Below are 18,170 nucleotides of genomic sequence, written 5' to 3'. Positions count from 1 at the left end.
TAAATATGTTGTTTTTAGAATCAGATTGCCTGGATTTTGAATTTTGCCTATATTATTGACCACCTTACCTTTTGGAGCATGTTCTCACAAACATAAAATATGGATAAGACTACCTCATAGTTCATTGTGAAGTTTAAGTTAAATTCATGTGAAGCACTTGGTGTGGTGCCTGGCACACAAATACTAGAGATTACTATTATCATTCTACAGTGACTCACACAATTTAACAGGTTGATGGAGAAGTAGTTTTTGCTTAGAGGAGAGATGAGCAGAGAGCTTTATTAAGTTTCTGCTGCTCCTCACCACTGACAGATGAAATAATGAAAACTTTATATTTCCAAGTGCCAACTGAAAACTGACAAAGGAACAATCAAGATGGCGGGTGGAGAATGGAGGCGGAAAATTACCCTTCTGTAGGCAAATCTCTCCACTTTGCCCTGGGGTGAGTGTGGGGGTGCTGAAGCAGTGGTCTGAAGGAGTTCTGACTCACACAGAGCTGACTTCCAGGAATATACTACATCCAAGTGGTAACTACCAGCTGCAGACAGCTACCAGGAGCTCACATTCCTGAATTAATGTAGATTCTTCCTTAGTGTATATTGTCTAGACTCCCCAGCTGGGCAGAAAGCTATAAGAAGGAAACCACTTAGAGGAGACTAGGACAGACTATGGGGATGACAGCTGGGAAACCTAATATGACCAATATGGTGCGATTAGGGTGTGCATGGGGGTGAGAGCCCAGGATCATCATCACAGTGTGGGTTTGTTCTATGGTCCTTGATGCTGCCAAGATTATGAGTAGGAATTGACTGCAAAGTGGCCTTCATAGGAATCATAGGGAAGAGACAAAGAGGCAGTGATGTCTGAGATATTACAGTGACCTGAAGTTCAACATCACCGAGCTGCCCCCTCCAGTACATAGTCTCCCCTGGCAGCACAGAACCCCACCAGGACAGGAAAACAGTCCTGTTACATGAAATATCAACTTTTTCTTGTTCAAGAGCTCCCACAACGAACCCCTGAATATTAGTATTCTCTGAAAAAAAGCAGGGACTCTTTTTTTAAAGTCGGTCTTTTTTACATGCAAAAAAAAAAAAAAAAGCAAAAAAAATGCATTAACCCTGATTCAGTAACTTATATATGCATTAAATAAAACTAGTGTTGAAAAATAGTCACAACCACTCATCTATTTACCCATGAATCTTCTTTATTTGGCTGCTAAATATAGGGACACATTAGTATTGCTGTCAGCTTAATAGAAGGCATTAAAGGTACTAACAGTGGTGCAAGATGCTATAGGTAAATCTTTCCTATGCAGGGTGTTAGTAGAGAACTTCCATTATATGCCTGCAGGACACTTTTTTCAGATTCACCGCTAACTGCAGTTCATAAAGGGAACTCTGAGACTGAACAAAATAAAAATTAAATCTAGCAAGTGATTAGCACTGGCACTCCAAAAATCTTCAACACAGCCTGTGTTTTCAGTTTTCATTCCAACTTCATTGCTACAAAATAAAAGAAGATAGTTGTCAGATTGCTGGAGATAAATCTGTAAACATATGCCCCCAAACTTATACCTTATTTGGTCATAGCATTTCATAGAAAAAATGTTGTATAGTAGGAATATTTTGTGCAGTTTTACCCTCAGTGGCTGTTTTCTTGTTATAGAGTTAATGGCATAATGAAGACACACATCTGTACCTTCACTTCCCACTCTGACCTCTGGAGAGCTCAGCAGAGCAGTCAGGCCTCCTGTGAAGGGTTATGATGGATTTGAGGGGCCAGTGAAGTTAAGGAACAGCATTGCCACATCTCACCCACAACCCCTCGCTTTTCTAGCACTTGCTTCTTGCTCTCCCCTTTCTTTAGCATTGACTGGATCAGTTCCTAAATTGTAACCTCTAAAACAACGAGGTAAAGTGATCCAAGATTAGATTAAGTCCCATCTTTTACAAAATGGAACATTACAAAAGCCAGGCAAAGCAAATGAAACTCTTGCCTTTTTTTCATATATTAATTTGATTGGTTTTATAATGTAGATATGTAAGAGGGGAGCGATTCTAATAATTTATATATCTATCCAGTCTTTAGGTGTTCCAAGTTGATAGGGTTAGAGTCTGAGATAAATAAAATAAATGTAACCATCTAGAGATGGGTACTAGGAGTTTATGAAGTCAAAGAAGAAAGTATAAAAGAAAGCATCAGAGATGCAGCCAGAAGAGAAACTGAGTTCTAAACATTACTCAGATAGAATGTGACAGGATAACATGAATGGAAGGAAATGAGGATAACTTGGTGACCATTGATATTGCTTCTAAAATAGCTGGTAGAGAATAAAGATCATGTAGGCAATGCTATCATGTAGGCAACTCTCCCTGTTGTGTGCTGGCTTGGGTAAAGGGCAGAAGCAGTGGTCTTAGAGAGGGCTGTGGCTCAGAGGTGGATGTAAATGGAATGTGGGCTGTGAGCAAGGGGCAGGAAAGCAGCCTGCACCCCTGAGCATGGCAAGGCCAAGGGGCTAAAAGGGTAGAGAAACATGACCACCACATGTTATATGATTTAGGAGAAACTGCATTTCCTAGACTAGAAGAAAGGAGGTAGGGAACAAGCTATTAAAATGAGGGTAACTCTACTGATTTGTTCTGGTCATAGAATATCAACAATCAAGAAATAAGTGAGTTGCATCTTGGGTTCTCTAAAGTTTCAGAAGGAAAGGAGGAAATGATTAACTTACATTTCCTACTTTTTTTTTTTTCTAACAATAGTAACTACATTTATTTGAGTTTTCCAAATAGCTCCTTGGCCGGGGATCGAACTAGTGCTACAGTGGCTGCTGCAAGCTTCATAGGTTGCATCTTAACCCCTTGTGCCACCAGGGACGCCCAATGCTGGATATTTTATATGTGAAATACTTTACATGCCTAAAAAGAGATCTTCACCAGAAGCCTTTGATCTCACTCTAGGTAGAATGAAATTAAGGCTCAAAAAGATTAAACATCATGCCAACATTACAGCGTGTGAAATTAAACCTTAGTCAGTTCAATGTTTTCTATGTGTTTTTGTGGATACGATAGATATTCCTTTGTCCTAACCATTCTAAAACATATGTCTGACTTGTAAATGGTAAACTATCACCAGAAGTTTTTAAATACAAAATCTATGAGGAAATACCTGTAGACAGGATTACAACATTAAATAAGAACCCCAAAATACTCTTCAAATACTAGCTTTTCTTAATTAAATCAGATAAAGAGGAATAGGTAGTTCATCCTCTGACATCACGCTGGCAAACTCAGCACAATTTCTCAGGTCTTCCTGAACCCACTGGCAGATCAATGTCATTTTTGGCACCTGTATTCAATAGCTAGTTTGAAAGGATGCACTATGCTATGAGAGGTATAACCATGGTTTTCAACATTTTGTGAAGTTTTTACTTTTCTTTCCCAATATCAATATAGGTAAGAGCTAAATCACTTGGGAAGAACAAAGGCTGACATTAAAGAAAGATGAAGGTCACTAATAAAATAAACAAAAAATTCTTATTATCAACTTAGCATACTGGCAGTTAAGGCTCAGAAATTTATCATATTTCCAACTGAATAACTTACTTATTTTAGAAACAAGAAAATATAAATAAGAAAGAAAAAGAAATGCAGAAGATCATAATTTTAAAGGGAACCTAATTCTATTTTTTTTTTTTTTTAGAGTTAGCTTTGGGTAATAAGTGATATAGTGTTGTGAAACTTTAATCCATTATTACAGCAAGCATTTTTTTCTTTAAAAGAATGTGCTGTGTAAATTGATTTTTCATTCCCTTTTAATACAAAACCAACTCTGCAAACTCTTTTCTGCCAAATGAAAGCAAAATGATCTACATAGATGTTCTTATAAATATGAAACCAGACTTTATGCTTCCAGAACAAAATGCTATTTCCAGAAAATACTTCCAATCATATTAATTGCTCCAAGTTTATTTTTCCTGGAAGAACTTTTAATGTATTTTGTACATCTATGTAACTATTAACATTGGAATAAAAACACAAGAACTACTATAAAAATTCATTATTCATAAGCCTGAAGCTGTAAAACGTTTGGTAGCAAGGTCCTGGGAAGGCAAGATAATAGAGAATGCAGGTATAATGGATTCTAGGGGGCAACAGTGAGCAAAGGCCCCTGCCCAAAGGCACAACATTAAATCAAGGGACAAGAACATTTCACTTATAATCAGGGAAATGCAAATCAAAACCACAATGAGATACCACCTTACACCAGTGAGAATGGCACACATTAAAAAAACAGGAAACAACAAATGATGGTGAGGATGTAGAGGAAAAGAAACTCTCCTACACTGCTGGTGGGAATGCAAACTGGCCCAACCAGTATGGAAAGCTATGTGGAGGTTCCTCAAACTGCTAAAAATGGAGCTACCAGATTACCCAGCAATTCCACTCCTAGGCATCTACCCAAAGAACACAAAAACATTAATTCAAAAGGATTCTTGCACCCTTATGTTTATTGCAGCACTATTTACAATAGGTAAGATAAGAAAACAACCCAAATGCCCAAAAATAGATGACTGGATCAAAAAGATGTGGTGTATATACACGATGGAATATTACTCAGCAATCAAAAATGATAAACTCATGCCATTTGCAGCAACATGGATGGAGCTAGAAGGGGTCTAGTGAACTAAGCCAGAAGAAAAAAATATATATTGGATGGTTTTCACTTATAGGAAGAATACAGAGGAACCAAATAAGGGATCAGGAAAAAATAATTATAATAATAACAATAATAAATAAATAATAGCAGACAATAAATCAGAGACATTCTGCAAGAAAGGGAGAGGCAGAGGGATGAAACAGGGGAGGGAAAGGCACAAGGGACTATGGTGATGGTTCATGGGTGAATTGGGGGTGGGAATTTTATGGGGATACACTTGAGAGGAGGATGTATACAGCATACATTGTACAAAAAATGAACAATGATGTAAAAAAATTTATGTAATAATAAAAATAACATTTACTGTCACATAACCTGAGCTTCAAATAGTTGTTAACCCTTATCTTAGGATTTTGTTTGTTTATCTTGAGTGTCTAACACACAGAGGAATGTAAGTCCTTCCAGCTTTTGGCTTCTGCTGGGTTTTACCAGGACTCAGTACTACAAGAGTCACCATTATCTATTGAGTTGACTTTAAAGCAGAGGTCCCAATATTGTCAAACTCCCACCTCACCTCCAATAAATTCAACTGAGTTCCTAGAGGAGAAACATAAACAAAACTTGTTTCTTTTAATCTCCTCCGTCAAAGTCAAACTCTCTCAGATTTCAGGGCTGCCCCTTGGTGCCAAGTGTAAGGACAAAAAGAAATTAAAAACAAGAGGTTTAATATTTAATATTCCTTATTGAAAACTAGGGAAGAGATTCTCCCTCCCTCCTTGTTCTTAGAGTCTTTACTTTAAAAAGATTCTCATTGTAAACAGGTTCTCATTGCTTTAAAAAGGATATAAATGCTTTTGTCAACTAGAAGGGCATTTTGTCAGCATTATCACCCAGGAAAATTTCTCAGGACTTGAGAGTTTTCCTTTGAGTGTAAACCTCCAAGGAATACAACACACTTCTCTCCTAGTTTCTGAGGGTAAGAGCCTACCTAACTTTACTTCATACCAGACTCCAAGTTATAAAATTGCCTCCTGTCATAAAGATATGGAAGTTTGTATTTCCTCAGTGTAAAACCAATTAACTAACACAGATGGACACATTAGTTACCAGGTGATTTAGGATGAACTATATGTGATAAGTGATATTGTCAAATCTTCTTACTTGGGATTGAAATAAATTAACGTTTATCTGGGGAACATGTATGTAATGGGTTTTATCTGCTTCAGCAATATGAAAGGTGAGATTTCTTCTTGTCTTAGCAATCTCTTTTTTAAAAAACGATTTATTTATTTATGCACACAAGAACTGGGGTACAAGCCAGAGGTGTAGGGGGGTGAGAGGATTCACCAGAGACAGAGTGGGGAACAGAACAGGCAGGCTGACTGAAATACACTGCTGAGGGGAGCAGCAGGCGAGACAGGAGGGGTCTGCGCAACCATGTGGGTCAGCTCGGCCTGGGATCGAACTTGTGCTGCAGTGGCTACAGATAGCTTCATAGTGCTGTACTTAACCCCTTGCGCCACCAGGGAGGCCCATGTTTTCTTTCTCTACTAGCTTTGTGAAGAGAGATTCTGGATTGGCAGAATGGTTCCTTTAAAAAAAAATCACATTTCCCCAGCAGAGATCAGGGGCTTACAATATAGGCAGGTCATTTTGATGGAGTCCCCTTTAGCCAACTCTGGAGCAGGAAAGTCCTCTTTATTTCTTTTCTACTTGGATGGCTCAGAAAGGTATTCCACTCAGCTGCCATATTATGTATCTTTAAAAGACAAATTTATCCTGCCCTTCCAGCCAGGTGTCTATCAAAGATTTGAATCTTCTTTCAATCAGCATTTAGTAATATCCAGATTGCATGTTTTTGCATGAGATTACAACCTTGAACTCTGCAATCCAAGATTTACAAATTTTGATTTTCGGAAATATTTATGGGAAATTGCTTGAAGGGAAAAGAGTAGACCTATTCCTCACAATAATTTCATTTTTAAATTTGAATCAAATCAGAAGACAAATGTGGCTTCTAAGAACAAGTCACTTATTATAACTTTTCTGTGTTCCCATCTGGAGAATAATAAGAGGGGAATGAGATGCTGTCTCATAAAATTAGAACTTTAAGTGTCAATGGAAGTTCTGGAATTCAATATAAGGTGGCCACGGAAAGCTTATATGGACCACAGACAGAAATCTGTCACCTGGCTAGCAGAATTGTTATCTTGCAAACTCTTAAATGTTCATCAAAAATCTGTGAAGAAACAAGAAAATGGAAGACTTTGCCTGCTATGTAGTTTATGGGCAACTAGTAACTAATAAGCTCTCCACTTAATAACAGTGGATCTGAAAGGCCAGAATCACATTCATCTGATCTTTTTTTTTAAATCAATTGACTTGTAAGTTAAAAATAAAATAGGGGTCCTCCATGGTGGTATAAGGGGTTAAGTCTCAGCACTACGCAGCCACTGCAGCATGAGTTCTATGCCCAGCCAGGGAGATAACCCACATGGAGCAGCAGACCTCTGTCTCACCCGCTGCATCCCTCAGTAGTGTATTTCAGTGGATCTGGCTGTTCTGCTCCCTACTCTGTGTCTGGTGAATCCTCTCACGCCTCTCCCACCTCTCTGGCCTGCACCCCAGCCCTTGTATGCACAAATAAATAAATCTTTAAAAAAAATAGGGCTAGCAAGTGATGTAAGGAGTGACAGGTATATTTATATCTCATCCCCCAGTATGACTTTCACAATTAAACCCATACAAAAAGAAGTGGGGTAGAGAGTGTTTGTGGTTCAAAGAACTGCTGAATTTGCAAGATATTATAAATACAATCAGAAATAATTGTGCTACTAGAATTTAATTTGTTTTTAAGTAACTACTCTGGAACTATCTCAGGCAAGGAGTTTGCTCTAAGTTAGATTCTCTTTGTTTCTCTCTCTCTCTGTCTCACTCACATGCACACACACACACACACACACAGGCGCACACATGTGCCTACTTGGATATTACTGCATTTTTATGAACAACTAAAATCTGTGAAAGAGACCTTTGGAAAATTGATCAGCCACCTGACCACCTTGGTCAAATTGATTATGTGTTCATATGGGTGTTTAGCAATGACCAATTTTTTTTTTTTTTTTTGTGGGACCCTCGCCGGTGGCCGGGGATCAAACTGGTGCTGCAGAGGCTGCGGGCAGCCTCGCAACCCAGCACTCAATCGCTGCACCACCAGGGGAGGCCCAGCCAATATTTTTTAAGTGTCATGGAAAGCTAAAGAAGAGAGTCTTTAGAATTCACAAGCCCCCAGATTCAGCTTGCAACAAATGTTCCAGCCTAAGTATTTTTCAAAACTTGCATGGAATATCAAACAAAATAGAAACAAGTAATCAGTTTATTATGGAAATTATAGTGAATCTCAAAATATCTTTTAAAAGAAATATACCACAGACTAAAGCATGTTAAACCTTTATGATATTAAACCAAAATATATGAACCTAATTTTTATTAGTTCAGAGCATTCACTGAAATAAGTTTTTCATTCCTTTTTTACACAACACCATTCATTTTACCCCCTTGATCTTTCTCCCTCTCTTCGCTATCTTATCCTCAGAAACATCAATGTCTGCTAGTTTGTTCTGCTATTTTGTTTCGTTAGCTCATCCACTTTGCTTTCTTATAGTACTCATATTTGTGAAATCATCCAACATTTGTCTTTATTGTTCTGATTTACTTCATTTCACTTAATACCTCTCAAGTTCATTCCCTTTTGTCATAAATGGTAACATGTCACCTTTTCTTACAGCTGAATAGTATTCCACTGTACATCCATTCCACAATTTGCTTGTATGAGTCTAACATTTTTACCTTCTAATTTTTGCTTCCAAGATTGAATGAATGATTTTACTGATTTTTCCAGACCATCAAAAAAGGAGCTAGAATTTGAGGATCTGAATTTTGTTGTGCATTTGAATCATCTGGGGAGATTTTAAATAATGCCAATGCCGTTACCCACTTCCAGAAATTCTTAATTTAATTTGCCTGGAGTGGAATGCTTCCATTGGGGCTTTTGTAAGTTATGCCAGGTCATTTCAATGCTCAGCTAGAGTGGAAAACCATAGAGCTAAATAAGTGGGCTTGGTGGTTTGAATTAATTCTTTAAAAGTGCCTTAGGAATAATGTAAGTTATGAAAATCATGGACAAACCAATTCAAGTAAATCTAAGGTTTATTTGTAGTTAAATGAATTACCTAGTTAATTTAAGAACCTATTATCCATAAATAGCATGATTGAATACAAGATGTGGGATGAAAACACAAAACTGCTGTCTTTAGGAAATGAAAGAAAAAAAACCACAGGGCAAATTCTAAGATCCAAAAAGGTCCTACCACAATTCTTTATTTGCACTGGATTGGTAACTGGAATTGTTTACTCATTAGCTAATATAGTCATAAGGCCAGAATTGTTTTATAAAAATACTTCTTTTTCTTGGTTGATGTTTCACAGGTAAATAACAAAGAGAGTACTTGGGGAAAAATACTGTTCAATGTTAAAATTAAGACCACACTTAAGGAATTGCAAAATTAAATTAGATTATTCTAAAATGGGCCATTAATAAGACATAAAATACAACAAAATGGAAGCATAAAAATAGCCTTTTTCTTAATTATTTACTTGTTTTATAATGCATTAACTCACTGTCTCTTACAAACATTATACTTCAAACTTTAGTTTATTTTATGGTGTTTTTATCTATCCAAAATGTAAGGTTGAAATCACTATTTGACAATCTTATTTACTATCTCAATTTTAAATTTTGTGTCTAGAATTGTGATGATTGGTGCAAAAATTATGCAATACCACATCCACCTGTTCTTTCTAGCAACACATCCTTTCATATTACCTAAGACTCAGAAATTCTTAGTTCACATTTATTATTTGAACTGGTCATTTAAATAAATAACTGATGTTCTGGGCCTCCCTGGTGGCGCAGGTGGTTGAGTGCCACGCTGTGAAGCTGTCCGCAGCCTCTGCAGCGCAGGTTCTATCCCGGCAGGCCGGCCAGCAAGGGCCCCGTGTGATGCGGCAGACCTCTCCTGTCTCACCCCCTGCTCCCCTCAGCAGTGTATTTTGTCAGTCTGCCTGTTCTGTTCCCCGCTCTGTCTCTGGTGAATCCTCTCACCCTCCCGTGCATCTGGCCTGTACCCTAGCTCTTGTATAAATAAAATAAATCTTTTAAAAAAAAAGACAAGATTAAAAAAAAGAATTTATAAAAAAAATAACTAAATAAATAAATAACTGATGTTCTATTATAGTATAGAAATACTCTTGTGTATATATAGTCTATATGAAGAGCCAAAATTAGTACATTTGAAATAAAAACATTTGATTATATATTTTTTATATTTATCTAAAATGTGCAAATGTATTCTACCATCCTGCTATTCTTGGAGAGAGATATATATATATATAATATATGTATATTTTTGATATATATATATTTGTCCAATTTTTCATGATTATAAAAGCTGCTCTTATCACATGGAAAAAATTAACACATTGGACAAGGAATTAATATCCTTAATATGTAAAGATAGTTTATACCTCAAGAAGAAAAATATTGCCATATCAGCAAATAAATGCAACAACATGATACAAAAACAAATAGGATAAACTAACAGAAAATATAGACAATTCTAAATGCAAATAAATATGAAAAATAATTTCCCCCTTTAAATGGTCAAATATTTAAAAATAGCAGTTTGAAGGGGAGAAAAATATGGATAGTGTAGATATTTGGATAGAGATCTGGATAAAGTATAGTAGAGTGTTTAAGAGTACAGGCTCCAAACAGGGAGAACTGGATGCAATTCTGATTGAGCAGATATTTCCCAGTTATTTGGCTATAAATAATAACTGATTTCCCTCAGTCTTAGTTTCCTCAGTTGTAATATGGAAATAATAACTGTACCTGAATTTTTTGAAAATTAAGTAAAATACAGAAAATACATAAGTCTTTTAATATATAGTAATCTCTTAATAAATTGGAAGCTATAACTCTTAGTTATGGCAAGAATAGATGAAACTAGGTATTATAAGAGGTACCTGGGAGGGTAAATTGCTATAATTTTTCAAGAATGTAATTTGGCTATAAGTATCCAAAGTGTTCCCTAAGTCCATACTCATTGAATCATCAGGATGATTTTTAAGAAATCAGAGATTTGGTCAAAGATACAAATGCACACCTATTCATAATACACATTTATACTTGAATGACAAATGTTACAGGAGAAAGCCATATAGATATTAAATTATAGAGGTTTCAAACTGCAGAAATAAGAATATACATTCATGAAAAGTAGATTCCATGCCATAAATTGTGGGAAATATGTGTTGGGGAGAAAAATATAGATGGAGGGGAGTTTATTATTCCTAATTCTCTTCCATTATGCTGTGTTTTTCTAACTTTGGAGGCTACCAAATTGAGCATCCCTCATTCGTGGGAGTGCCTGAAATGAATGTATGAGCTCACTCTTTTCTTAAAGATAACTCCTTTATAAACTATATTTTTTTCCCTGCTCACATTTACCACTTTGTCTGATGAAGAAAACATCATTCAATTATTCTTGCCCTTGATTAACACAAAATTAAAAATTTCTTTACAGAACTTTCTTATCACTTTTGTAATAACAGATAAGAAATATCTCTTATAAGAGGTTTCAAAATTATATTTTTTATCTTTCAGCCCCAAAATTGTAGAAGTGGCCAAACATGCAGGGAACATAGTGACTATATCTGAGTTAATTTTCCTTTGCCTACATGCTACTCACTTCGCAAAATTCACTCGGGGATCAAGGTAGGTGCTCGGTGAGTTAAAGAGAATTCCTACAATGAGCTGAAATTGAGGTACTGAGCTCTCTGATTCAGAAGATACCCCAGAGGTATTATGGGGCATCCTTTGACCTTCTAGAGAAAAAAGGACAAGTTTGATATTTGAATCCAAAGAGGAAATCACAAGGCCAGACAATCTGAGGAAGAGATGGTTTGTGATCAAAGTGCTGTCCACAAGGGAAATTTTATACCACTGTCCATACTGACAAATTCCAAGAATTTACCCATTTAACTACCTTCTGTTTCTGAACAACACAGAGTAGTCCAGGTAGTTCTTTCTTTTTTTAAAAATAAGGCATAATTGGCTAAGTGTGGTATGGTGATATGTACCTTCAGGGTATGATCCCATACCTCTAAGTCATACACAGGATTGTAAACCAATGTTACCTCAATAAAAATAAATTATGCATGACTTTATACTATTTTCTAAAATAAGTCTGGTTCACATCCTAATATCATATGGAAATGGGTAACAATGTTCAACTATATCTTACATTTACCTCTTTGGAAGCAAGAGTTTCATGTTCAGGAATAGTCACCATTGGATTACTCAGCTTCACAGAAAAGATGCCCAGGACATGATCAGAGGTAGGAGTGGGAAGAAATAAATGTTCAAATGTCATCAAAATAAATAAACAATGTAATAAGCATATTTTGCTGATCATAATAAATTCTAACAAGTATAACTATTAAGATTTAATTGTTATGAAACACTAAGAAACATATTCTTAACACAAAAATGTTTGGCAGATGGTGAACATTGAGCATGTGATCACATATTATTTATCTTTGTGTTCTACACAACCTCTAACAGTGCTTGGCAAATAGCATGGACAGTTATTAAATGTTTATTGATTGAATGTATTGTTAAAACACATTGACAGGCATCATAACGAGAAAATGGGGTTATATATATATGTTTCAGTTCTTACAATAGCTTGAAATAAAAAATTCCCAAAACAAGACATACCATGCTCAGATCCACGGAATCAGTGGATCTATAGAAAGTAAAGCATGGTGCATTATTGTAAATATTAATAATCTCAATACACAGGGATTTCATAAACAGTGCAACCTAACCAGGCAATGTTTTATGGTTTACAATACAGTGACACTTTAACAGAAGGGAGCTTATTTTGCTTAGCTAGGATTTTTTTTTTTTATTGTGTGCATGTGCTGGGCACTAGACACACAATTAAACTTATTTAGAAGAAATTCATAGATATAGAGGAGGAGACAGACAGTGTGAAGGACACACACAAAGAGAAGGAAAGAGTAATCATTTGCAATAAATATGTTTTTAATCTTCCCCTCCTTTTTAAACTATCTCTTCTCTCTCCAACTTTAGGGTATCTATAATGTCTGTTTTGCCAGGAATGTTCTCTGTTTTTGCTATTGTCTTAGGAAAACCAGGGTTATGTAAATGGCTAACCTTCTTTCACTTTCAGTAAGGTACAGATTTGGCCAATTAATCAATTAAAATTATGAAGTAGCTCCACATATTCCAGTGCAATTCAGTGGATCCCAGCATTTTAGCTTGTTCTAGAGGACACCAAAAGTGGAGGATGGGATGGCCAAGAGTTCCCTCCTCATATTTCCTCAGGCTTCCCTCTGTTCTAGCAGATTTTAAAGAATGGAATCTGATTTTACTTAAAGCAACAGCTTCACCAAACACCAGCCATTACACTGTGTTCCCAACTATGAATTCCTTTGGGTATCATAATATCAGGATTCCTTCTAGCTGCTTGAGATCATGGCTTTAAATAGGAGGTATGATTTTGCCCCGGAGCCAAGTAGAAATCTAAATTGCATTCCTGAAATCAGCCAAAGCACCACTTTCTCCCGTTTATCAGATACCTCTGAGATCCTAACCCTGGCTTAGGTTCAGACTCCGTGAACTGCTTCAAACTTCAGATACAGGTGGGTTTTAGGGACAGCAGACTCTTTAGAATACCGAGGCTAAGTGGCATGATAATTATATGAATGATCACAGTGTGTACAAAGTCAAATTTTCATTCACCTAATTTCCTAAAATAGTATAAATATCCTAAAATTTGAAAATGTTGAAACATTCCCAAAGAAATGTTCAACTGAGATTGAAAAGCAATTAATTACACATGTACTTTTACAAACTATCCCTTCTTTTCAATGTAGGTATTTACTCATTTGAATCCATTTCATTTTAATCTTTAATTTCAAAAGCTTTGTGTTAATTACCATAATCACCAAAAGAGAATAGAAAATGATTCTAATTAATTGGTAATCCCTAAATAATTTATATTTGACTTTGGAATGCTTTCTTCTATTTATAATCTCTTATCACAGTAAATTTATCCTTTTATATTTTTGTCCTGAGATTGAAAAAATATACACATTATATTAATATCATGAAAATTGATGGATTTAATCATAAGAATTTATTATGCTCTTACATGATACATTATTATATGTATTAGCTGATTTACTTTTCACAGTCCCCTGTGAGGTGAGTACTAATATTACTCTGTTTCACATATAAGGAAATTAAAGCACTGAGAGACAGCATAACTTATTCAGAAATGGTAAGTAGCAGAGCCATGAATGAAACCCAGGGTGATAGCCTCCAGAATCTTCTTGCAAAGTCAGTGTGAAGTGGTGATATGCCACTGAAAGACAGCGCAAGAAAGGGGAGGGGAAGGCAAGGGCAGGGAGGTATACCATTTTGCTGAAGAAAAACCAAGTACTGAAGGCAAGAATGTCCCGTTCAGAGATAGGAAGCAGTTCAGAAGTGGCTGTTGTAGCTCTAAAAGGTCATACAGGAGACACATGCTTACATGTCAGGTGATGGATCTGGGCTTCATTCTCTAGGCAGTAGGAAGCCACTTTAAGCTAGAAAGGGGCATGTGCGATCAGATTTTCATATTGAAAAACATCACTGTGATTGATGTGCAAAATATGGATGGCAAGGGACAGGGGAGGCTATTTAAGGGGATATGTGTGTGGGAGGCCAGGGGGGAGAGAGAGAGAGAGAGAGAGAATAAGGAAGATTTAAATTAAAGCATTGTCTTGAGAACTGAATAGATGAGTTTTTCTCAGTGACTTTTAGATCCCTACTCTGTAGGAAGACTGAAAAATGAAGAGACACTGATTATTTTGTTGATTAGGGAAGAAAATTTGGGAAATGACAGAGATAAATAATATTGAATGTCAATAGATCTGCTGAATGCAAATATTTGGTAATGGATGTGGGCTAGAGATGTTAAGTGGCTAGAACAAAACAATATGGTATGAAAATGAAAATCCTCTCACAGGCAGGATGGACGAGATGAATGAAAATACTAAGATGAATTCTATCTAGGTGAGCTGCTATCCAAAGAGAACACAAATACTGAAGGACTAAGCCACCCAAGCTTCCTTACTAAGTGGTAAGTTTTCTGGAGAACAAAATTACTATTTTTTTATCAAAAAGAAATGAAAACCTGGGAAAGTTTCTAATTTTATCATCAGAGAACCTGGAAGGTTTAATGTGATGGAAAGCTCAGGTGAAACAAGAAAATTCCAAAAATTTATCCTGGATGCAAGTACTAGTCCTGATCATGTATAACTGATAAATTAAACCTTTGCTCACTCACCATCATGGGCTAATCAGAAAGTAGTTTTTGAAAAAAAAAATGTTCAGTTGGTTTTTATTACTCTCTTGCTCCTAGCTGCCACCAAACTAATAAAAATCTTTGTGGATTGTTCGTTACCAGTGTGGGGCATCCTTAAAAATGTCACTGCTTCTCTCAAAGGTAATGTGAACATCTCTCACAGACAGATGGATTTCCCTCAAACCAATTGTAGAAATGAGAACATTTCTATCAGAGATCAGATTTTCATATCTAAAATCATCACTGTGATTGATGTGCAAAATATGGATGGCAAGGGACAGTTGGAGGTTATTTAAGGGCTTATTTAAGGCTATATATATATATACATACATACATATATACATACATATATATACATACACATACATATATATACATACACACACACACACAGAGAGAGAGAGAAGGTGGGGAGAGAGAGAGAGAGAAACCAAAAAGACAATATGTAAAACATGGTTAAACCACTTAATTATGTTTTTAATCTACCTGAGAAATAGAACCCAAATTTCTAGCTTTTGTGAAACCACTCTCCCTTCTGTGAGAAGATGAAGTAGGTTTTCTTATTTGCCAGAAATTATGAAACTGAGGAATGTAAGAAATGTTAACACTTGAAAATCGCCTCGGGTGCTACACATGTTATTCAGAATTCACTTTGGAATTGCTTTTTGCTGAGTGGCATCCTCATATAAACTTCCTTCACTTCACTTGTCTTCAGAAAGCTGTAGCTTCTACTTCTGTCTTCCCACCTAGAATTGTGAACTCATTCAGCTGGAGCATAACCTTCTTAAGAACATCTCTCAAAAAATAGACATGACAAAATAGACATAAAATAGTGTGTTCCATAAGTCTAATGTCATTATGAGACCAGAAGCTACTGAAAGGCATGTGGATTATGGTTAATTTGTCTTCAGGTCTTCTTTGTCTGTCTTAAGACCCTCTCAGCACAAGGTACATACTAAATAAGTACTTACTGATTAAACTAATGAAAAAAAAAGAATAAATGATATACAGAAGGAGTTTTCTGACTTGCAAAATAAAAGAACTGTGAGTTAGTGAATAATTAGAAGTGTTTACTGCATTTCCATATAAGAGTTTGTATCCTGGAGAACTTTGAACTAGAACATGTGTGTTCTGTTTGATTCTTACAATTTTTTTGCTGGAAAAAATAATTGAATTTAGTTGTCCATGTTTGAATTCTTAGCTTCCACATGCAAGTTTAAAGTTCTGCTTCTCTTGAACTCTTAACGGGCCTTGCATTACTAGACTGGCAATCATCTAGATTTATACAGCAATATTTCCCCTTCAGTGAAGCTAAAGGTCTCTATGTCAACACAGTACCTATCACTTCCAATAAGAGGAGGTCAAGAGTTTGAGGTCAGCAATTTTCATATCTATATCTGGTTTCACTCATCTTGGGGATCTACCTGACAGAAAAAAATCTGAGTATTTAATTCCTGATTTACAATATATCTGAACACACAAAAGTACCTGGGGAATTTAATAAATTTCTGTTTCTAACAGTAGGTCTAGAGGGGGATGATGCCAGTGCTACCCCTGGTTGATTGGTGAAGCCATTGGTGACATTTTTGTATGAACTGCTGTAATTAATGTTTTAAATATTTGTCTGTTCACTACTGTAATTAACTATGTTCGAAATGACCTAAACAATTAAGTTATACTGCAGTTGTATAATTAAATAATCTATCACAGATGTTTTTCATTACATACCTGCTATGGTGCCAGGCATTTTGTAGATGTTAGGGAGATAATAGTGAACGGAAAGATATCAGAGACTAGAGTATAGTGGGAGAGACAAATATTCATTATATCATCAGGATAGAGAAATATGCCCAAAATAATATGTTATGAAGTAAAAGTTCAGAGTACCATTGGGGTTCAGAACAGATAAATCTGACCTAGTCTAGAAGGATGAAGGAATCTCTTCCCAAGGGACTGAAATCAAAATACTAAGTTCTTCTGATAGGATAAGAGGTTTGGAGGTCTACAGGGTCAGCAGCTGAAATGAAATTACTCAGAGTTAGGCTGATTACAATATAGGGAGAAAATCCAATGAATTTGGGCAAAATGAGTAAGTGAGAGAATGCCAGGAAGTGCAGGCAGTGAAATACGGTGCAGGGAATTTGCACACAACAACCGCATTACAGAAACAAAGGAACAAGCTCTTGAAAGTATTCTAAATGAATGAAAGCTGTTAAATATAAATTTATGTCATTTTCCAAAAAGACTGAAAGTTGAAAACAGGGTCCAAACAGTCAGACACCAAACATGAGTTGACTGATTCTATTGCTTGAGACTCTGTGCCTGGGAACAAAATAGGGGGAGTGCTGTGAGATTTTCTTTATGGAGGCACTCCATCATACTGGCTGTGAAGAATAAGCTGTTTTTGATGACCATCAGAACCAAGCTACTGTTATCAGAAAGAAATTTGCTCAAAAGCCCTAAGATTTTATCTGCATTAGCCTGAATTTTTTAAATTACATGAAGACGTCAGTTGCTTAAATATTCATTGTTGGAATTTAAAGGCACTGTATCTATTTTTGATGATCCCCAAAGGTTTCTGTGCCACTAACTCACTAAGTCTCTATGTGACCTGAAGAACATCATTTGGTTTCTGGGCTTCATTTTCTTCCTCTTTAAAATCTGGGCCCTAACTAGCTGAATTCTAGTTCCTTTTCTACTTAGATAATTCAATGAGTGTGTGATGGTTAAGCAAAAATCTGATAAATGATAAATGATAGTTGATAAATGATACTGTCTCAGAACAAAAGGTTCTCCCTTTTTGGAATCTTGGGGAATGAGTCACAGCCAAGGTAAAAATTATGCCTTTATCAGTGGTAAAATTGAATTCTCCACACAATCTTACCTGGCATTCTTATTATAAGTTGTCAATTACACCTCTTGCTCTTTGTATGAACTTTTATTAACACTGATAAGTCTTATAATATTCTTTTCATAACGCTGAGTATTTCTGTATTCTTACATGGG

General features: G+C 36.0%; 1 protein-coding gene across 1 annotated transcript in view; it reads right to left on the bottom strand.

The window, feature by feature from the left end:
* Positions 1–1,200: 1,200 nt before the first annotated feature.
* Positions 1,201–18,170, bottom strand: part of MLIP (muscular LMNA interacting protein) — a 128,072-nt gene continuing 111,102 nt past the window's right edge. The window contains exons 13-14 of the mRNA XM_054698874.1: positions 12,036–12,089; positions 1,201–1,505 (exon numbers count right to left, since the gene is read on the bottom strand). Of these exons, the coding sequence (XP_054554849.1) occupies positions 1,500–1,505; positions 12,036–12,089 (60 nt within the window). The 3' untranslated portion in view covers positions 1,201–1,499. The remainder of the gene's footprint in view (positions 1,506–12,035; positions 12,090–18,170) is intronic.

This window comes from Talpa occidentalis, unplaced genomic scaffold (assembly GCF_014898055.3).
Source record: "Talpa occidentalis isolate TD23 unplaced genomic scaffold, MPIMG_talOcc4v2.1 talOcc4.2, whole genome shotgun sequence".
Classification (NCBI taxonomy): domain Eukaryota; kingdom Metazoa; phylum Chordata; class Mammalia; order Eulipotyphla; family Talpidae; genus Talpa; species Talpa occidentalis.
This window is presented reverse-complemented; position numbering and strand designations above follow the sequence as displayed.